Source organism: Crocuta crocuta, unplaced genomic scaffold, assembly GCF_008692635.1.
Source record: "Crocuta crocuta isolate KB4526 unplaced genomic scaffold, BGI_CrCroc_1.0 scaffold288, whole genome shotgun sequence".
NCBI lineage: Eukaryota > Metazoa > Chordata > Mammalia > Carnivora > Hyaenidae > Crocuta > Crocuta crocuta.
Genome location: NW_027532607.1, coordinates 338,679 through 360,485, shown reverse-complemented (window position 1 = coordinate 360,485; position 21,807 = coordinate 338,679). Strand labels below are relative to the sequence as shown.

Here is a 21,807-nt window from a genome sequence, read left to right as displayed (position 1 = left end):
TATCACCGGAGCTGGTGTCTACAGATTATCGGGCTCACCACTGGCCCTCACATTTTAAGATGCTGACAGACCAAGGCAAGGGTGGCAGAGAGCTACCAGATAGGAGAGGCTAGAAATCTTACATAGGAAAATCTGGGGATTTCTGTACAGGATAAAAAAATGACTTCGGGTGGGGTGGGGAGCCTGAGTAGCTCAGTCAGTTGAGCATCCAACTCTTGATTTCAGCTCAAGTCATGGTCCCAGGGTTGTGGGATTGAGCCCTGTGTCAGACTCTGTGCTGAGGATGAAGCCTGCTTAAGATCCTCTCTCCTCCTCTGCCCCTCTCCCTGGCTTACGCACACTCTCTACAAAAAAAAAAGGAAGAAAAAAAATGACTTGTGGAGAAATGCAACATCTGCCCTCAAGCACTCAAAGAAAGGTCACATGCCAAAGCAAAGAGGTTTATTGGGCACAGAAGGATAAGGGCAAGTGATAGATTTCAATTTTCTGAGGATTAGAGAGTTATCCCAGACTGGAATCAGCTGCTTTACGAGGTACTGAGCTCCCTTGTACTGAAAGCATTCAAGCAGAGGCTGGACAGCTATCAGCCAGGCTTCCCGCTGAGAGGATACTCTCCCTCTTCTCAAGGTGCCTATAGCACTGCTGAGACGCACTAACTCGGCACCCCTGTTGCAATTGGTTTCATGATTATAAATTCCACACAGCTTTCTTGAGGTAATTTGCCTACTACACAGTTCACCCATTGTGAGAAAGCACTATGAAGGTTCCTAGCAAATGTATACAGCCGTGCAGCCATCGGCACAAGCCGGTTTCAGAACACGGCTTGCAGTTTTTGATTCCCAAAGAACATAAGCATCCAAGGTAGGTCGAGGAGTCCCCTGGCTGCAGTCTCCACTGGCCTAATAACGCAGCTCGAACCCCACGCCCTGGCTCTTCCCCTCCACCCACCACTCATTCTTTTCTGTCAGCTGACCTGGTGCTGTACCTGCTGCTGTGAGCCCGGGGCCTGGACCTTCCCCAGCTGTCTCCACTGTGTGCATTTGCTTCCTTCTCTCCCCACATGCCAAGCTCTGCAAGCCAGTGTCTGGTCTTCGGCACAGAATCTGAGATGGCAGCGTGTTCTGGAAGGATATGAACTCTGGTGCCCCAGATGTGCATACGAATCATGGCCAGCCACGTGGCCTCAGAAAGTCACTTTAGCCTCTTGAACGTTGACTTCAGCTCTTTCCCAGTCTTTTGTTAATATCGCATCATCTGCCTTGAACGTCTCCTCCCTGTTCTTAGGAAAAAAAAACATTAGCTTTTAAAGGCTGCCTTTGTTACATTTTATCACAAGCCCTCATCATTCTGGTATTCAAGGATGATGAAAAGAACACCACCTAATATTTCTTGGATACTTACTCTTGTGCCTTGCTGGCTGTGCATGGCAGAGATGATGCGTGTAAAGTGCCTAGAACGGCATCCATTATACTCAATAAATGGCAGTAATTACTGCTTTGCAATTATGATTACTGCTACTAATCCTGCTGCCATCTTTATTACTATTATTGGCACTCACAAGTCTTCTGCTCTGGGTGCCCATTTGCCTCTCTCTTCCAGGCACATCCCCAACTGTGGTCCCCATTTCCTAGGTTTCTCCTGATGTTCGGGCAAGATGGATGCTCCTGACACTCGGAACCCTCAAGGCGCACCTCCACCAGAGCTGCGTGTAGGTCAGGGGATAAGGCTGCAGCACCACCTAGTGGCGATGAGCAGCAGCAAGTTATTTATTGGTCAAATTAGCTGGTCTGACTGGACACTTTGGAGCCTTGAAGGTCACTGGTCCCTCCAAGGCTCGTGTGTGGGTGCTGTGTGCACCCTTCCCCTGCCATGCGTGAGAATAAAAGAGGATTTTAAAAAATTAAAAAATAGAAGAAAATTTCTTAGCATGGTAATCCAAGAGACCACAAGTTGTGACCAGGCAGTTGAAAAAGCATCCCCACCAAATCTACAGACACAGAAAGATCAGTGGTTAGCAGTTGCCTAGGAGCAGGGAGGGGGGAGGGGATGAAAGAGATGGGAAGCAAATGTTAAAGGGTATAGGGTTTCTTTTCAGAATGACGAAGATGTCCTAAAGTTGTGGTGATGGTCACACAGATCTGAATATACTGAAAAGCACTGACTGTATACTTTTAAATGCGTGAACTGTAGTGTATGTGAATTATGTCTCAATAAAACTGCTACCAAAAAAAGGTGAAATACTGAAACTTTCAAAGGAAAAAAAATTTCATCTCCACAGCATATCATCGGATTTTGTGTGAACTACTCGACAAATTTCATCAGACCTCTGGACACAGGACTCAGGTCACTTTGCGGTGTCCTACTTCACCTGAAACCTACCTCACCAGGAGTATAAACACTCCTGTGCTGAGCAACTCACATAGAAACACTCCCAGTTCTGTTAAGGCATTATTTGAATTAGATCTAATTACATGACCCACGACAGAGAGGACTCACAGAACCCCCACATTACCCCATATTCTTGGTATCCACACAGAGCTGTACCCCAGGTCAGGCTGGGAACTTCCATTTCCAGGTAAGGAAATGGAGGGTCATTGGTTGAGTAGCCCAACCAAATCCAGCCAGTGAATGGGCAGAGCTTTAATTTTAGCCTCAGACTTGGATTCAAGATCCAGAGCCCTTACCATCCCATAGGGTGACTGCACAACCCACTTGTTGCGCTGTGTCCCGCGTAATTATTGGTAGCATCCCATTCCCTCTCAAGATAATAAAGTCCATGGTTCCTATGGGGCAGTTCTTCCCCTGGGGTTCTTTCTGCCTCGTCTGTGACTCAGGTGGACGTCTCTGGACGGATGCTGTGGCCAGGCCACCCTCAGCAGTTCCTAACGCCCCACTAGCCACAGGCCACTCACCTGCCCAGAACAGGCAAATCCAAAGAAACAGAACGTAGATTAGTGGCTGCCACAGGCCTGGGGGGAGGGAGGAATGGGGAATGGATGCTAATGGATCCAGGGTTTCTTTTGGGGGTTGTCTAAAATCAGTAGCTGTGGTTGCATATACTAAAAACCACAGAACTTAACCAAAAAAAAAAAAAAAAAAAAGGAAGGGAAACAGGTGAGGATAGGATGCAGCAACATGCTTGGTCGACAAGGACCCCAGCTGTTTTTGTGTTAGAAAAGGACCGAGCATCCAGCAGGAATAGAAGGTGGAGAGAGCAAGAGAGAGCTTCACACAGCCCCACATGATCCCACTTCCCTTCTCCTACAAAGAACGCCCCTCGGCTTGTGGGCCAGCACTGTTGTTCACACTCAGACATCAAGATAGTCCCGGGGAAACACCAGAGCAAGGTCTACAAAGGTCTGAGACGTTTAACCTGCACAACCCTCCTAGGTAGGTATTACGATCCCCATTTAACAGTGAAGCAAATGGAGGCTCAAGAGATGCAGAAGCTAAGAGTAAATGGCCTGAGGCCAACAGCCAGCAAGGGACATAGCTGGGAGATCAACATAGCTTTCAGGGACCCAAGTCTTTGTTCAAAGTTACTACACTGACGAGGCCCCACTCCCGCCCAACTCGCTGGCTCCAAATCACAGGGAAAGACCGTAGTTTCAAAGTGTCACGAAAGCGATCGGTAAGGATATTGCTAAAGGCACAAGGCCCAGGAGAGCACCGCGGGGGCGTCTATTGCACAAGTCCCCTGGGAGTCTTCAGAAGTCTACTTAGATGGAGGGGAAAGGGGATTTTAAAGTAGTTCAACACATACAGAAGCACATGGCTGTTCTCTCCTCCTTCCAAAGCAAGCTCTTTATTGTCCAACCAACAATTGTTTAATGAGGCCTAGTACTGTCCTAGGTACACTGTACTAAGCACAAATACAAAAGTACGGGACACAGTCCCCGCCCATTTGAGGCGCACAACCTAAATCTCTCTCGGGAATTACTCCACGGTTAATACAAAAGTACAGGACACAGCCCCTGCCCATTTGAGGCGCACAACCGAAATCTCTCTCGGGAATTACTCCACGGTTAAAACTCAAATCGGGACTTGGATGCCAACATTGCAACAGTCTTTAGGGTCAACATTTTAAAGGAAAACATCACACCCCATGTTGATTGTGGCAGGAAATCTCTTCCTAGTAGTAGCGACTTCGTTATTATCAATAAACAAGGGTTACTTTTGTTCAAGTTCACCTTACATTCCCCTCCTCTGTGATTTGAATAGAAATTTTTTTTGAAAAAGGGCTTTTCAAGAGTAAAGTAGTAGAAGTCGTCAGGTACACATCTGGCCAACAGCTGTCTGGGCAAACGCACTCTAGACAACCATGTGAAACTGAGCTCATGTCCAGGCCATTTTCACAAACATTCTGAGGACCACACAAAGCACGTTTCCACGCAGGACGTTACTGCCATCTGGGAAGGGGGCGGGTGCTGCAGAGAGCGGTCCAGAGGAGACATTTTCATACCAAAATTGAGCACCAACTCAGGGGCAATCACAGGGGTGGCTGGGAATTTCATCTCGACCCTCTCTCACTCACAGAACTCATAGGTGTGTGGTTCTGGGAACAGAAACTAACCGAAACCAAAAAGTTGAATGGAGCTCATGAACTTGGCGACGAGTCCATCGCAGGAGCGAACCTCCCGCTTAGAGCACAGAACATTCAGCACAGGGCAAAGAAGTGGGAGCAGCCGCCTCGGGAGCCTGAAACCTGAGCAGGGGAGACAGATGCAGGGACAAGCACCTGCCCCTCCACAGGACCCTGTGGCCAAGAAGCTCAGCCTCCCACTGGGTTATTTACCCCAAATGGTCTCCATTGGGCAAATAAGAGGCAAATGAGGGAGGGAGGCAGCACAAGGGAAGGACTGGACAATTTTCTAGTGTTATGGAGACCTGATACTCGAATGAAAAAGATCTCGAGTTCCTTCAAATAAAGCACATTGCGCCAGGAAGAAAATAACTTAAGGGAAAGGTTCAGATCTGAACTTCAAACCCGCAGGAAGCAAGTGCCTTTTCCTCTTGAGGATCTTTTGACTTAAAGCACTGAGAAGGGAGCTGCTGGCTCCGGCAGTGATGGGAAAGGGGGACGGGCCCTTCTGTGCGGAGGCGCCAGGCCCAGCTCGACTGAGCCCCGTGCCAGCTCCCGGCCTCCTGCCCAACGTGGGGACCGCTCCGGCAAGCATGTGCCACACAGGCCCCGGGATCCCTCCATCCGCTACCAGACTGACCATTGGAGCTACTGAAATGGAAGGTAGCATTTCACGTGTAATACTGGGTTTTCTTCAAATGTAAGACTGGTTTTCTTAGAGCATGTATAAGGCACGGTGTGAGAAAGCTGCTCCCGCCCCCAGCCACACACCCACACTCGGTTCCTCACACGCACACATGCACACAGAAGAGGCCAGCTGACTTTGCCGCAACGCACGGGGAACGGATCGCTTCTGATCACTTCTGGTTCTTGAGCTGGTTCGAGAGCCAGTCCAGGCCTTCGTAAAGCCCATCTCCACTGGTAGCACAAGTGGCCTGAATGTACCAGTTTCTCTGGCGGAGGGAATGCAAGCCGAGCTTGTCTGTTATTTCCGCTGCGTTCATAGCATTCGGAAGATCCTTGAGAAAGAAAATCCGAAAGTCAGTTTATACTGACGCGTTTATATAACGAAATACTATGTTCTTCTCCCCGTACCTACCCCAGCCCACAGTCTGAGCTCAGCTGATCCTCAGTCTCTCTCTCTCTTTCTGACCTCTCAACTCCACACCGGTTAACACTACTGGTTGTAACATCAAAACAGATGCAGCCACCCTCCCGAGGCCGGCACCACCAGCTCTACCCTGGGGCACTGCGAGAACTTTCCTGATCAGTCCCTTTGCTTCTGCGCTTGTTCCCTCAAGTCTCTTCTCAACCCAGTGGTCAGTGAAACAGCGAGTCATTCTTCTTTCAAAACCCAACAGCAGCTCCATCTCTCTGGGGGGGAGAGCCAGAGTCCTTGCTGTGGCCTGCAAGGCCTTCACCACCTGAACCCCCAGGACCCCTCCCTAATTGTCCTGCTTAATCTTCTCAAATGCCGCACTCACCACGTCGCTACATTATAAAACTTAGGTATGTGGTATGTGGATTACTTATTACCCATCTCCTCTAACTAGAACCCAAGCTTGTTTACAAGGGCAGGAATTTCTATCTTGTTCTCAGTTATATTCCAAGTTCCTACAGCTGTGCCTGCCATCTAGTTAATGTACATCTAGATATACTGATATGGAATGCCATCAAAGATACGCTAAGTAAAAATGCTGATCTCCAGAACGTAAGTAAGAATACAATCATATAACTGTTTATACAGGCTTAGAAAGCTGTAGCTCTGGGAAAAGAAGAAATTCAACAGCGTTTTACCCTGAAGAGTGAGGCCAGGACATTTCAGTTGGTATTCTAAACTGCTGGCGCAATGTTCTGCTTTTATAATTAAAAAGAACAAGTGCCATTTCTTTTCGAAAGTCCATTACGATCACTAGTGAAATTCTGGACTGGCTTTGAACCCAACAGGAGGGTAATGACTGACTGATGACCCAGCCACCATTTAAAATCATGTTGACAAAAAGCTGGATGGCAAGAGAAGATGCTTTCGATAAATCTGAAATGACAAACAGGATGCAACCCCGTCAGAAGAGCATGAGCTCAGTCTGTAATGAATGTACTCGTGGGGGAGAAGGTGGAAGGAAACACCACAGTCCACGGAGGTTATCTCAGGCTGGTACATTCCACAACCCCACCTTCCTTTCCACGCTCAGTTCGGCTTTGAGTCCCGAGGTGGGACGGCTCTACCCTCGGCCCTCCTCCCCCTCTTCCTTTACTGCTTTCCATTACATTTATGTAGAAGGCCCTTCTCCTCCAGGAAGGTAGGCCTCGTATGATGCAACCATCTCCTGCCTCACTGCCCTGCCCCCTTTGTTCTAGCTGTACTGGCTGCCTTGCTATTTCTAGCCCCACATGGCTCCCTTCCTGCTGGCCTTCGGGTCTTCTTCTCAAATGTCATCTTATGAGGGAGGAATCTGGCCCTTCCCCACATCCATCCTGTCCCCGTCCTCCGTCTTACCTCCCTCCATAACACTTCCAGCAGACACATTACGTGTTATTTACCGACTGCCTCTCCTTGCACTAGAACGTAACCTCCATGAACACAGGGATTTCTGTCTGTCTTGCTGCTCACTGCTACAACACCGATACCTAAAACAATGCCTGGATCTTAGTAGATGCTTAATTAATATTTGCTGTGTGAATGAATAGAAGACAAGCTAAAAAGGAGGTGCAGAAAGGGTACCTGGCTGTCTCAAGGTCATGAGTTCAAGCCCCACGTTGGGCCTAGAGCTTACTTTACAAAAAAGAAAAAAAGGAGGTGGAGGCTAAGGTGGTAAGGTCATGGTAGTGACTAGAGAGAGGAAGGCAGGTATCTAATTTAACTTATCTCTACTTTTAAGTAAATGTCTGGCAGAAATTTCAGTCCCCGTATTCAGAAAGCTAAACAATATACCTGTTTATTTACAAACACCAATAAAACTGCATCTCGGAGTTCATCTTCTGCTAGCATTCTGGTTAGTTCTTCTCGGGCCTCATTGACCCGCTCTCTGTCATTACTGTCGACCACAAAAATCAGCCCTGGAAAAAAATCACAAACATGTTGGTAATCTGAACCTGGAAAAGGGCAACTGTTTATATGTCCTCACAGCTTCTCCCTACTTATGTGCATGGTTTCACCGACAGCAACCGGTAAGGAAGGACATCTAACGTCCAGAGGCAGGCAGCCTGCTGCACACTCAGCCCGCCGACCTTTTCGGAAACAGCACAGGCCTTCACTACATTAACAGGGACAAGAATAGACAGAGAAAAGGTTAAGGTTCCTGCTTTACCACTTCACTTCTACATCATGTCTACATACAGAAGTCCCAACAAAAACATCAGAGTTCAGATAAGCGTTGCTGGTTGGCAATACTCTGCAGATGTCACACGTCGGCGTGCCGGGGGTAATGCGTTCGGACTCTGTGCAGAAAGGACAAGGGGAGCTCTGTGTCTGGTACCTCCCAGACCTCGCCCTCCGTCTCTCCCCCTGTGGCTGGTTCATCTGTATCTCTGTGCTATAACAAAACTGTAATTCTCAGTATTTCACTTTCCTGAGTCCTAGGAATCATTCTGATGAAGTACGGAACCTAAGGGGGTCCCGGGAACTGCCAAATTTGCAGCCAGTCAATCAGAAGTGAGGGTAGGGTGGTCTGCGGACCCCATTTACGGCTGGTGTCGGAAGTGAGGGAGTGTTGTGCCCCTACCCTGTGAAGTTTGGCCCAACTCCAGGTAGTTGGTGTTGGGAAGTCCTTGCAGGATCCCACACTAGACAGCATCAGAGAAGCCCCAGGAAGCAAGAGGCGAGTCGAAGAAAGATACCACCACCCTGTGTCTAAGCAAAGGTGGTAGAAACTGGCACAAACCTGGTTCTGCCCCAACGTCGGCTGGAGGAAACGCTGGGCCAAGACGATTCTCTGGGGAATCCTACTCACACCCAAATAGTGAACGGGGAAGACCTTCCCAGCAGCGGTCCATGCACAGTACATAACGATAGTAAGGACCTGGTGGCTAGCTGACAACACGCCCTCGATGTGACAAAACTGTGAAGGGCTGCCACAACTAACCTGCTCTCAGGTCGTATCGAGAGCAGTGCTGTCCTCTCGGTTTCTAGGCTGCGCATGATAAAGAGCCTTCTCTGTTGTATCTCAGTCGGAACATCCTGCGGAGAGGAGTGGCCGCTGCCGGACCCCATGCTCCAGAACGTAGGAGCCCTGGAAGGACTCAAAGCATGAGTAGGATGGCAAAGGGACTAGAGACCATGTGACGAAAAATGTAAAACAGACAGGGTGGGAGCTGACGTACAGTCCCTTCACCACTCCTAATAGAAAGGCTTATAAATATGAGCCTTTACACTTTCTACGGCTTTTACATAAATCCTTATCTGAGAAACAAAAGAATCTGGCATCAGACAGACTCTACTTTTGAACAGGAGAACCTAGAAAAGATAATTTTACACATGAATAGTAGACTACAATTTTTTTTAAGGTTTATTTTACTTTTTTTGAGACAGAGCTTGAGTGGGGGAGGGGCAGAGAGAGAGGGAATCACAGAATCCGAAGCAGGCTCCAGGCTCCGAGCGGATAGCCCAGCGCCCGACACGGGGCTCGAACCCACGGACCGTGAGATCATGACCTGAGCCGAAGTCGGCTACCCAACCGACTGAGCCACCCAGGCTCCCCAAGACTACAATTTGTTTTAAAAGGCAGGGAGGCTGGAGCACCTGGGTGGCTCAGTCCGTTGAGCGTCCGACTTTGGCTCAGGTCATGATCTCAGTCCGTGAGTTCGAGCCCCGCATTGGGCTCTGCGTGGACAGCTCAGAGCCTGGAGCCTGCTTTCATGCTTGGACTCCCTGTCTCTCTGCCCTCCCCTGCTCACCTCTGTCCCTCTCTGTCTCTCAAAAATAAATGAACATTGAAAAAAAATTGTTAAGGGCAAGGAGGGTATAGATTTAGAGCTGCGTGCAGATGTAGAAAATATCTTTGGACAGATATGCAAGAAACAGAAGTGCTGGTCTATGGAGGGAGAGCTGGGTAGTTAGGGGACAGGAAGGAGACAGTGGCATTTCATCATACACTTTTATTTCTTTTGGAAATTTGAACCATATAAATGTAGGGCCATTTAACAAATTAAAATAAATGCACCTACAATCAAAGAGAAAACTCTTAAAAAGAAAAAAAGGAGAAAAATCTTTCCACATGAGAACTAATAGACCATTTTAGGCACCCTATGTAATATAATCAACTAAGAACTCACATAAACTATTCACATTCCAATCTATACAAGTGAAGCCTAGTGAAGGCACAGTCAAATGTCTTCATGGGAGAGCTAAAGGCTATCATTCAGTCTGTCATACTCAATATCCTGATGAAGAAAATTTAATAAAAAAGACAGATTGACCTTTGAGACGCCAGCAGAAGGAAAAGGGGCAGCATCCAAGGCCACTCGTAGCTGAGATGCCTGTGCCCACCACAGACAGCAGGTCCATTCTTCAAGCACTCCCCATTTGCTAGTTTCATGAGGAGTCTAAATTACCCACCGCAAGGTCCTGGAACATAGCCAGGTGCCTGCCATTGAAGCAATGGGCACCAAAGTTCAATAGAATTGGACTTGTGAGGAACAGAAGATTGAAAACAAAAAGGCATTTCAACTTGGTGACCGAATGTGACAGCACTGAATCGGGAGGCAAAAGGAATCCTGCTAGAGAATGAGGAAGTGAAACCTCTCACTATTTGGGCTCTGTGATGCGATAATTTACGAGTGAACTTGACTGGGCCACGGGGTGCCCAGACATTTGGTCAAACATTACTCTGGGTGTGTCCGGGAGGGTGTTTCTGGACGAGGTTAATGACACCTGAATCAGCAGACTGAGTACAGCAGGCTGCCTTTCCCAGCGGGGGTGGGCCTCTCCGGTCCATTGAAGGCCGGAAGAGAACAAAAGAGTGACAGAAGTCTCTGCCTGGCCATCCTGGAGCTGCTCTTCTGCCTCTGGACTGGAACTTCCGGCATCGGCCATCCTGGCTCTCCTGCTCGCCAAATGCAGATCCTGGGACTGCTCAGCCTTTGTGACCATGCGAGCCAATTCCTTATAATAAATTCCATCCTTCCCACTGGTTCTGTTTCCTCTGGAGAAGCTGGACTTCTCCCAGCCTACTATCTTCCAACCACCGAACAAAGCATTTTACAAAATCAATCTCATTTAAGCCAAATGAACCAACACAGTAGGTAGTACCTCCATTTTACAGATAAGGAAACGGACAAAAGATTACTTAACCTTATCAAGGTTGCAGAGCAGAGCTGTGGTTCAAACCCCCGCTTTCTAGATTTATTAACTAATGAGGGACTGCAACCGTGTGGCCATTACGGCAAGTACCAACCCAAGATAAATGAACACTCTGACCATCAGAAGGTATATTGTCTACAGTGGATTGAAACACATATACAAAAACCTAAGAGTCATCATGGAAATTGCTAGGGTATCAAGTCATCTCTCTGAAGATCAATAAAAGCAAAGAATCGTGCACTTTTTCTGACTTTCTTAGGTAACATATATTTCAGAGAAACGAAACATTTGATGAAGGAGTTCTCTGTTTAGAAGGATTTCAGCTAACAAATATAAATGAAATGACAAGATCTAGAAAAAATTCATCATTCTGTCACTCTAATGAAATAACAGATCTAGGAAAGAGTCTTCCACTTTCCCAATTTCCCAATAAAGTGGGAGGGAACTTTATTTCGGAAGAATTATGCTGATACCATCTGAATCCACTTAGTGTCACTAAAAGTGGGACAATCAAACTCCTGTGTTCAGATGTGATATGACGGGAAGTACTCAGCACCACGTCTGAAGTAGTCTTGCCGCCAAAATGAACCAGAATGTAACCAAGCCTCTAGAACAAAACTACCATTTTCCGAGATATCCATAGACAAATTACATAACACTACAATAATCAGCCAAATCCAAAATGAGAGATGAACATCTAACAAAAATGGCACAGGAAAAAAGAAAAAAAAGAGGTGGGAGAGGATCTGTTTAAGAGTAACAGCCTAAAGGGACATGACAATGAAATGCAATGTGTGCACCATGGCTCCCAAGGCAAACCAATCAAAATCTTGAATACGTCCTTTCTACATGTCTTGTAGAAAGGAGAAACTTGAATAAGGACTGGGTACTTGTCATTAAAGATGAATACTAATTTTGGGGGTATGATAATGGCATGGAGTTTATGTTCAGAAAAAAAGGCTTTATCAGTTTGAAATGAAAAATGAAGGACATACGAGCAGAAGGTACAATGTCTGGGATTTGCTAAACATACTCTGGACAGAATGCTAATAACTGTTGAAGTGGGGCAAGGTCACGAGGGGGTTTGTTCTGTATCCTCTCTCCTTATAGCTTTTGAATTTTCCCCTAACAAAAATAAAATACGTATGTGTGTGTACGCATGTAAATATATATATACTCATTTATACAGCATTTTGAGAAAGAGAAATTTAATTTAATTTAAAGGCTGAGAAAATAGCTGCAAATGAAGTGAAGTGCCACAACAATGATCTAAAGCATAAAGGGCCAGCCGGCTTGGGCACTGGGTATGACAAGACCCACCAATACAAGCCTTTACTATGAACCGTGTGCAATGAAACCACCACCAGTAACAGAATCTTCAAAATTAAAAGACTCAGATACGTTCTAAAGTGAGCATGGAGACACCATATGGTTATGAAGCTACATGAGAATCAGGGTGTAAAAGCTATGTGAACAGTTTACGGGTATCTTCACAGGCAATATTCTAGAAGGCAGCATTTATCCAACACAAAATCCACGGGGGAAAAAACCTCAAGGAGATCAATGAGGGGGTGTGGACCCATTAAACCCCCAACTTTTAAGAAACCAGTGATAAGGAGAGGAGGCACCAATCTGGGATACGTGTCAGCTCAGACCCCTCTAGAATCACAGGGCAACAGGGAGCCACCGTGGCCACACGAGATGCTGGCATTTGGGGTTCCAGTCACGCCTGTTCATCGCTTTCTCTCCAGAGGCATGATTCTTAGATATTCTCAATAGGTTTAAAAGAGCTTACTGAATTCAAATTCTTCAAAAATTGGTACTTCATCTAAGGTACATACAGTTCTCAATAAACCAAAAGACAAAATTCAGGAGGACAACCCTTTTGTAACTAGTCTGGATTAAGAGGAGTTCTCTATGTAGGGCACTAATGCCCAAGCACCTTTTCTAGAAAAGAGGGACCATTTTCCAAAAAGACACCTCCCCAGGAGGTGTAAGCGGGTCATCAGAAGAGAAGGAATGACTGACAGTCCAAATACAGCAGAGCACCAGGTTCTGCCATGAGCATCCATCTTTAGATGCATTTCATACTAATGGCTCCGAGGCCATAGACTGGATAATCTTTACCTTGGGTGTTCTGGAAATAATGTCGCCACAAAGGTCTGATTTTGTCCTGGCCGCCAACATCCCAGACTGTGAAGCTGATGTTTTTATATTCTACCGTTTCCACATTGAAACCTAAATTGGGAAGATGGAGAAAATTGTTAATGAAGACTTTTGTTGGTTGAACAATTCCAATGAATTTCAGCTAACATTTGGACAGTACTTTTAATTTACAAAGCAACTTGCTCGTCCAAGATCTGTAGCTTGCAGCAGGGCGCTGGGCTGGCTCAGTCGATAGAGCATGCAACACTCAATCTCAGGGTAGTGAGTTCAAATCCCACTCTGAGACTAGAGCTTACTTAAAAAAGAAAAAAAAAATCTAGAGCTTACAAAACAGAGTATGTTAGCTTGCTCTCTCCTTCATCATGATAGGGGTCTCAAACCTTCTCTACTCTCTCCAAACTCAAACCTCACATGTCCCCTTTTCTCTCAGCAGATCATACAGTGCACTTCAGAGCAAACAGAAGCCGTTAACGAAGCAGACTTTCACCTCCCACCACACAATGTAGAAACCTACCTACATCTTCACCCACATGTTTTTCCCTCCCTCTTGGAACAACAGAAGGGGGCTACTATCCATTGTCAATTCCATCCACTCATACCGCCAGACCTTTTGCTGTTCTCCCCCGCTCTCCGAAATCTCCATCCTGTTCATCTCAGCATGCTTAAGTCTTTATCATCTTTCGAAAAAGGCCTTCCTTGACTCCACATCTTCAACCATTACCACCCTCTATTTTCCCTAATAAAGCCAAACTTCTTTAAGAAGTTCAGTTACATTCACTGCACCTACCGTGGCACCTTGTTCCCTAGAGCACCTTGGTTCTGCTCCATCATGTTACAGAGCTGATCCTGCCAAACCGACCAATGACCACCATGTCCATAAATCCAACATATGCTCTTCGGGTCTTACGGAATTTGACACTACTGCTCACTCCCTCCTTGAAACTCTTCCCTGCTTTCCCATTTTCCTTCTATTTCAATGGCTGGCCCTTCTTGGTCTACTTGGTGAGCTCAACCACATTTAATTGATCCTTAGAGGATGGAGTTCCCGTGACTCTGTACTGCTCCATCCAGGCTCTTCTTTCCACATCCCCAGAGGTGATCTCATTCCCTCCTGGGGTTTTATCACCATTTTTGTGCTAATGACTCAAATTTACATGATCCCAACCCAGATCTCCTGAATTTAGGGCTCATAATCCAATCTTCTATCCAACATCTTTGGTTAAATGTCTCGAAGTCTCCAATAAGGCAGCATGTCAAACCTGAACTAGAAACCCCCCCACCCCCTATCTTGCTCCTCTCCTAGCTACCCTGCACCCCTTCATCCCACAAGCCGGAAATTTGGGAGGTATCACTGACACTTCCAACTCTCTCACCCCTAAAATTCTCATTATCAAATCTTATCTGTTCAGCCTCGTAAATATCTAAGGGACACCCTAACCCACGAAACTGTCGTTTCGAGTCTCAATTATTGAAGCAACCTAACTAATCTACCCACAGCCACTCTTCCTCTCTCGGTCCACTCCACTATTTTCTAATCAAAACTCTCAAAACACATGCGATCATATCACTTCCCTACACACTCCTGCTTGATTGAAATATTTGAAATAAGGGGAACAAAATCTCTCCTTGGCTTCCCACACCCAAGTCCCCAACATGACTGTCGAGGCCTACCACAACCTGGGACTGCTCACTTTCCAAATCTCACTTTGGGTCAAGCCTGGTTTTAGTGAGGGGCACTCACTGCAGCAATCTCAATTCTTGCTAAATAAATGTGTAGTTTCAATGCCATTCTAATCCTAAAGTAAAGAGCTGGAAAGAAAGGGGGGGGTGGAAATATAGCAAAATGATCTTAAATATAATCTGGAAAAATAAGCAAATAACCAGGAACTCTGAAAACAGGTAACAAATTACTTTTAAGATATTAGGGGGGCCTGAGTGGCTCCGTCGGTTAAGCAGCTGATTCAGTTTCGGCTCAGATCATGATTTTACAGTTTCCTGAGTTCAATCCTGCATGAGAGTCTGCACTAATGGTGCGGAGCCTGCCTGGGATTCTCTTGCTCTCTCCCTCTGTCTCTACCTCTCCCCTGCTCACACTGCCTGTCTATCTGTCTCTCTCTCTCTCTCAAAATAAACAAACTTAAAAATTTTTTTCTTGAAGATAGTATCAAACCTTAGTAATACTTGAAATAATTAAGTTCAAATGACTACAACAGGGAGTTGTCCGGAAAGACACACATACCCAATGAAAACTTAGGATTATGATAAAGAAGGCATTTAAAATCAGTGTGGGAAAACTATCCAATAAATGGTGGAGAGCTGTCTACCCCTGCACATGTCCCATACATATATGACTGTCTGGTTTAATTAAAATGAACTACAATTAAAAGGTGAGCTCCTCCATCAAACTAGCCACATTTCAAGTGCTCAACAGCCGCTTGTGGCTCTGGCTACCAGCCTGGACAGTGTGGTCACGGATACTTCCATCACTGCAGAATGTTCTACTGGCCAGCACTGGCCTCCTCATTTGAAAAGTTTAACTAAATCCCAACCTTACTTATAGCAGAAAAATAAACTTCAAGTAAATAAAATATTGCAATGTTTTAAAAAATGAAATAAAAAGAATGAATAAAATAAGCAGCAGAAAATATTGGTGAATACTTTTCTGGCCCTGGAGTGAGGAAGACCTTTCTAAAAATGATACCAAAGGGGCACCTGGGTGGCTCAGTCAGTTAAACGTCTGACTTCAACTCAGATCATGATCTACGGTTTGTGGGTTCAAGCCCCGCGTTGGGGTCTGTGCTGATAGCTTAGAGCCTGGAGCCTGCTTCAGATTCTGTACCTCCCTCTCTCTCTGACCCTCCCCTGCTCACGCTGTCTCTCTCTCTCTCTCTCAGAAATAAATAAAACATTAAAAAATTTTTTTAAAAAAAGGAGAAACTTCTTTAAAAAACAAAACAAAAAAAGAACAACTGCAAATAACTGAATCAACCATCAATGGAAATTCATCAAAGTATAGCTACAATGGAATACTATCTTGTCATTAAAATTTGACGTTAATCTGTATTAGTTGTTAGGTAAGCCCCAAAATTTAGTGACTTAGAATAATGATTCCCTCCTCCACCGCCACCAATTCTGTGGGTTGCCTCGGTGTCCCCCTGTAGTACATTTCAGCCAAGGACTCAGACCAGGCTTCTCTCTCTCCAGGTGGTCTTTTCATTCTCAAGGATGGTGGCAGGGTTCCCAAAGTGCAAGCCTCAGGGCACAAACACTAACGTTATCTTCGCCAAAGTAAGCCCATGGCCAAGCTCCACGCTGGGCATCACAGTAGAAGGGGACTGCATATGGGGGTGGATATTGAGGGGAACGATGCATTGGAGGCCACTAGTTTAACCAAGGTCAGTATCCAGTTCACTCACCAAACATTTACTGGACAGGGGAGGCTGCGTGGCTCAGTCAGTTAAGTGCCCCACTCTTGATTTTGGCTCGGGCTATGATCTCATGGTTCCTGAGTTCGAGCCACTCAGTGTGGAACCTGCTTGGGATTCTCTCTCTCTCTCTCTCTCTCTCTCTCTCTCTGTCCTTCTGCCACTCACTTAAATGTACATACACATGTGCTCTCTCTCAAAATAAATAAACTTAAAGATATATATATTTATGGGGTGCCTGGGTGGCTTAGTCAGTTAAGTGTCCGACTCTTGATTTTGGCTCAGCTCATGATCCCACAGTTCGTGAGATGGAGCCGGCATCTGGCTATGCACCAGCTTGGGATTCTCTCTCCCTCTCTCTCTGCCCCTCCCCAATCACACTCTGTTGCTCTCTCTCTCTTTCTCAAAATAAGTAAATAAACCTGGGGATGCCTGGATGGCTCGTGAATTTGAGCCTGCTTGGGATTCTCTCCCCCCTCCCATGTGTCCTCTCTCTCTCTCAAAACAAATAAAATAAACTTTAAAAATTATTTAAAAAAAGAAATAAATAAACTTAAAAATAAATAGTTTCTGGACAACGACTTTGGGCCAGGCCTTTTGCCAGGAGCTTGGGAACAGTGGTGAAAGAGGCAGACAGGGTTCGTGCCCTCATTTTACTCCTACTGCTGGAAGGAAGAGACGTGAGCAAGCAATGACAAATGTGTTGACAGTTACTCAGAAGTTCAAGTTACTATGGAAACTTACCAGGGGAAAACCAGTCAAGGGTATCAGGAAAGGTGCCCCTGAGAAATAATGTTTAAACTAAGACCAAAAGAATGAGCTGGCATTAGCTACGTCAAGGGGGAGGAGGGTAAGGAAGAAGGCGGAAAGCATTCCCCAGAGAGGAAATAACAAGAGAGGTCCAAATATACTGTCTAATGCAAAGGAAGTTGGAAAACAGCATACCTATGATTTTACAAAAATATTCACCAAAATCTTTTTTCTTAAGGCTTATTTATTTTGAGAGAGGGAGAGAACAAGGAAGGGGCAGAGAGAGAGAGGGCGAGAAGAATCTCAAGCAGGCTTCATGCTGTCAGTGCAAAGCCCAACGGAGGGCTCGATCTCAAGAACCCTCACAAACCGAGAGCTCATGACCTAAGCCAAAATCAAGAGTCGGACGCTCAACCGACGACTGAGCCACCCCATGCCCCTTCACCAAAATCCTAATGGTACAGTGTTTTTAACACTTATTTCTATGTTGCTGTAGGTCTGACATTATGGAAGCATGAATTATTTTTATAATTGGAGAAACTCATGCAATTAGGCTATTGGGATTGATAACATGTTTTTAAACTGTGGGTATGAGCATTCTGTCCATCTGGTTTCCTCCTTCTCCAAATGTTGCAAAATCTCTGAAACTGTTGCCCAAGTGGGAAGCTGATCCTTTGATTCCTGTGACTAATCCAACATTCAGAATACCACTGATTTCACATGCCATCCTGGGGGCGCCTATTCTCATGCAGGAGTTTGGATCTAGAGGCAGCTCATAAGGCAAAGAGCAAGTCCGGTCAAACCTGCCTTTGCAATCCTTAAATGGTCCACGAAACACAGTGCTGGTGCACGTGTGTAACTACACTGCCAGGTGGTCCTCCAGCACTGGAACAAACCAGATTCTTCAGCTGGACACCAACTCAAGCAATTGGCTTGAGCCCAAGTGAAGAAAATCACACTGCATCTCTAAAGCCTAGGAACATACTTCCTGCGGACATGCTTCTACTTAGAAAGCCCAGCTGGAAGGAAGCCTGACTGAAGAGGCAACTAATTCCTAGCTTCCAGCTGGGGCAGAGGCTGGGATCCCTGAGTGGAATACAGGGCATAACTGCCCTCCCTGTTTTAAGATTTTATCTTTAAGTGATCTCCACATCCAACATGAGGCTCGAACTCATAACACCCAAGATCAAGAGTCCCAAGCTCTACCGACCAAGCCAGCCAGGTGTCCCTGCCCTCCCTGTTTCATCATATCCTTTTTCTTTTTCTACCAAGCACATAGGGTTAAGTGTCCTAAACCCAAATGTGTTCATCTGATTGCCCTGTAAACCCAGCAATGTCCTTAGAGATGCCAGGGAGCACCTGAGAAATTCTACATTACCTAGTTTTGGCCTCAAAAAGTTTGCACTCTTGGGGCAGACAAGATTTTCAAAAAGAAGTATTTAATAATAGGGACGCCTGTGTGGCTCAGTAGGTTAAGCATCTGACTTCAGCTCAGGTCGTGGTCTCACAGTTCGTGTGCTCAAGCCCCACACTGGGCTTCGACAGTGTGGAAGCTTGCTTGGGATTCTCTCTCTTTCCCTCTCTCTCTCTGCCTCTCCCCAAATCATGCCTTCCCTCTCTCAAAAATAAATAAACTTAAAAAAATAAATAAAAAGAAGTATTCAGGGGGTGGCTGGGTAGCTCAGTTGGTTAAGCATCTCCAGCTCCTGTTATCAGTCAGCTTGGGTCATGATCTCATGGTTTGTGAGTTCGACCCCCACATCGGGCTCTGTACTGACAGTGTGGAGCCTGCTTGGAATTCTCTCTCTCCTGCTCTCTGCCCCTCCTCCATTCACACTGTCTCTCTCAAAATGAATAAACTTAAAAAAAAAAAAAAGGTAATCAATAACATAAAAAGCATGCAGAGTATAACATACTACATCGTAAATTGTTCTTGTTACAGGCCCTGAACATACCTATCGTAGGGATGGTAGTCACAATCTCTCCCAGTTTCAATTTATACAAGATGGTGGTTTTTCCAGCCGCATCCAAACCCACCATAAGAATCCGCATCTCTTTTTTCCCAAATAGACTTTTGAACAGTTTTTCAAAAACGTTCCCCATTGTGACTGAATTCCGTTACCTGAATGAAAAGAAAAGCATGGTAAGTGACTGGTCTGCAGAGATACAGAAACATCATACAGAAAATACAAGTCTCTATTAGAGGCGGCTCCTGGTAAGATTTAAACAACGTTAAGTTTAATTCGGTCAATAAAGAGTAGTGTGTCTAGTTTTCAAGGGGGAAATTCAACTAAGCTTTTTGAAGTCTTGCCAGAAAATTCTCTTTTTCCATTGCAGCGTCCAAGTGGGATAAGTGGGAACACAGTCTCCATGCTACCACTATAGCAGCAGGCTTTGGTCGCCCTAAGTATGGAAGCAATCTCACAACAGGCACATCTACGCTCTCTTGAAATAAGAACTAAAGAAGGAGAGAACCAGTATATTTTACAGGATGTGAAGCAAAGTCCTTAAGGCGAGTTAAGCATTGGTTTCTCTTAGAAATTTTGTAGTTGCCCTTGGCTAGCAAACAGTATCAATACCCAGAAAAGAACCTAAAAATTTTTCATAGGGGAGGAAATACAGCATTGGGACACTGCACTGTTAACACAGAAACAAGGCAGAGGTGAGGCGATCCCATAGCATCCACTGTTGACATCACCTGCCTCTTAGCCAACTTTTTTTTTTTGCTTTATGTCGAAATGTAATTTACATACAGATAAAAACACATGATAACCATACAGTTTAACCAAACGTCATGAACCAAACAAAAAAAGATGATTATCAGCAACCCAGATCTCCTTGTCCCTCAATCCCAGTCCTTGCCTCCAAAAAGGTAATCACTGTATTGACATCTAACAGCCCAAGTGTTCAATATTTTATTTTTTAGTAAAGTGTATAATAGATTCTATAAAGAAAGGCAACAGTAAAGACAGACTAGCTTTGCAGGAATTTACAGTCTTTTAACACATCAGCCTATGAAGTGTGAGCCTGACATTCCAAAGACTTAAAAGTAGTACTGTGTCTGCATCTGTAAGCAAGCTCCTCAAAGTGTGCAAAGATTCTTCCACAAAAACAACAACAACAAAAAACTTTGTTCTAAAGACTATGATTTTTCTGTTAAACTGCTAACCAGAGAAAAAAACTTTACTCCTCGGCAGAGCAGACAGAAAATGCAACAAGGACAGCCAATCTCTCATTCATCTGGACCCTAGTGACCTCAGAGGAAAGATCATCAAATTCCATAGGCCCGGTTTGCCACAGTAGCTTACTTAACACGTATGATGTCCGAGCACACACCATTCCGTTCGACCATCAGAGAAGAGAAGCCGAGCATGTATCCCGTACATAAATGAAGTAAAGATGAACTGCTACAACCAAAGAATGATGAATGCTTTTATCATTCATAGATGGTCTATATGTAAAGTAATACAAACATCCAGGGCATTGCAGCAGTCAAAATCTTGTTGGGCGACAATACTAGATGCCTTGCCTTTGTTTCCGAAAAAACACAAATCGCATAGACGAGAAAAATTATAAGGAACGTGCTGGGGGTGGAGGGGAGAGATACTTGCCACCAAATGTCCTTTGAGGCAAATACTCATGCTCCACTCCCCCTCCCAGCCACACACAGGACACCACCTAGGTTTTCCCTCCTGCTTCTCTTTTCCTCTTACTCCTCATCTCCCAGAGGCTCCCAAATCCCGCTGCGTCTCTGAACACCCTCTGGGGAAAAATGCCCCCCGATCCCGGCACCTTTTCGGCAGGCTCACCCTTCCCTGCCACAAGCACCGACTATCCATCAGGGAGGAACGGTGGCGAGACCCCCGGTCCACGAATGAGTGGGGGACCCCCAAGTGGGCGTGCGCGGCGGGCAGGCACGGGCGCCGGGTCCCCGGGAAGGGCCCAGAATGCCTTCTCTGCCCGCCCACCAGGCCACTCCCTCTCAACCTGCCTGCTCTCGGCAGAGCCGGGGGCCACGGGTGGACGCTCCAAGCTTCACCCGGGTACCCGCAGCGCCGACGCTACATAAGGTGGAGAAGGGGCAGGGACCCCAAACCCTTTCCGCAGACCGACCGCTGTTCTCTGGTTTCCTGGCAGCTGACGGTGCGAAAATCCAGCCAGGCCTTGAGTACCGCCGCCCCTGGAGCCCAGCCGCACTCACCTGCAGCCGCACTGGGCACGTTTACCCACACCGCTGCCTTTCGGATTTCGGCTCCTCTCTGCAAAATGGCGACAGGCGCGGGGGCGGGAACGACAACCAACCAATCATTCACCGCCTCTTGGAGACTTCTTACCAATGAGCTCGAAGTTCTGTGAGTGACGACACGTCTGACCAATGCCAAGGACAATAAGAGCCTGGGCGGGAGGAGGCCCGCCCCTCGCGACCTAGGCGACGGCACGAAGCTCTGGAAATGCCGGGTTCATCGTCCAATGACAGCTCCCGGCTTCCAGGCAAGACACGCCCACATGCCCCGCCCCAATGCCGCGCGCGACCAATCAGAAAGGTAAAAGGATTTCCGATTTGCTGCGCCAATCAACTCAGAAAA

The 21,807-nt window shown here is 46.2% G+C and overlaps 2 protein-coding genes across 5 annotated transcripts in view; one reads left to right on the top strand and one right to left on the bottom strand.

The window, feature by feature from the left end:
• NSF (N-ethylmaleimide sensitive factor, vesicle fusing ATPase) overlaps positions 1-21,807 on the top strand; it is a 344,592-nt gene that overhangs the window by 176,942 nt on the left and 145,843 nt on the right. The gene's annotated exons all lie outside the window — the stretch shown is intronic.
• On the bottom strand, positions 445-21,494 carry LOC144244953 (ADP-ribosylation factor 2). Of its 4 annotated transcripts, none has more exons than XM_077780318.1 (6): positions 21,423-21,494; positions 19,177-19,343; positions 13,008-13,118; positions 7,515-7,639; positions 5,420-5,601; positions 445-1,279 (listed from the first exon to the last, which is right to left on the bottom strand). In XM_077780318.1, exons 2-5 carry the CDS (start codon positions 19,322-19,324, stop codon positions 5,440-5,442), a joined length of 546 nt encoding a protein of 181 aa, XP_077636444.1. In that variant the 5' UTR covers positions 19,325-19,343; positions 21,423-21,494; the 3' UTR covers positions 445-1,279; positions 5,420-5,439. The 4 variants fall into 4 exon arrangements, with proteins under 4 accessions (XP_077636444.1, XP_077636443.1, XP_077636440.1 ...); XM_077780317.1 differs by having other exon boundaries at positions 445-1,274; XM_077780314.1 differs by lacking the exon at positions 445-1,279 and having other exon boundaries at positions 3,777-5,601.

Coding starts and splice junctions, on each gene's coding strand:
- LOC144244953 (XM_077780318.1), bottom strand. CDS start 19,324: ATGGGGAACGTTTTTGAAAAACTGTTCAAAAGTCTATTTGGGAAAAAA. Junction 13,119..19,176: donor GACTACCATCCCTACGATAG/GTATGTTCAGGG, acceptor TTCCCAATTTAG/GTTTCAATGTGGAAACGGTA. Junction 7,640..13,007: donor TTATTTCCAGAACACCCAAG/GTAAAGATTATC, acceptor ATTTTTTTCCAG/GGCTGATTTTTGTGGTCGAC.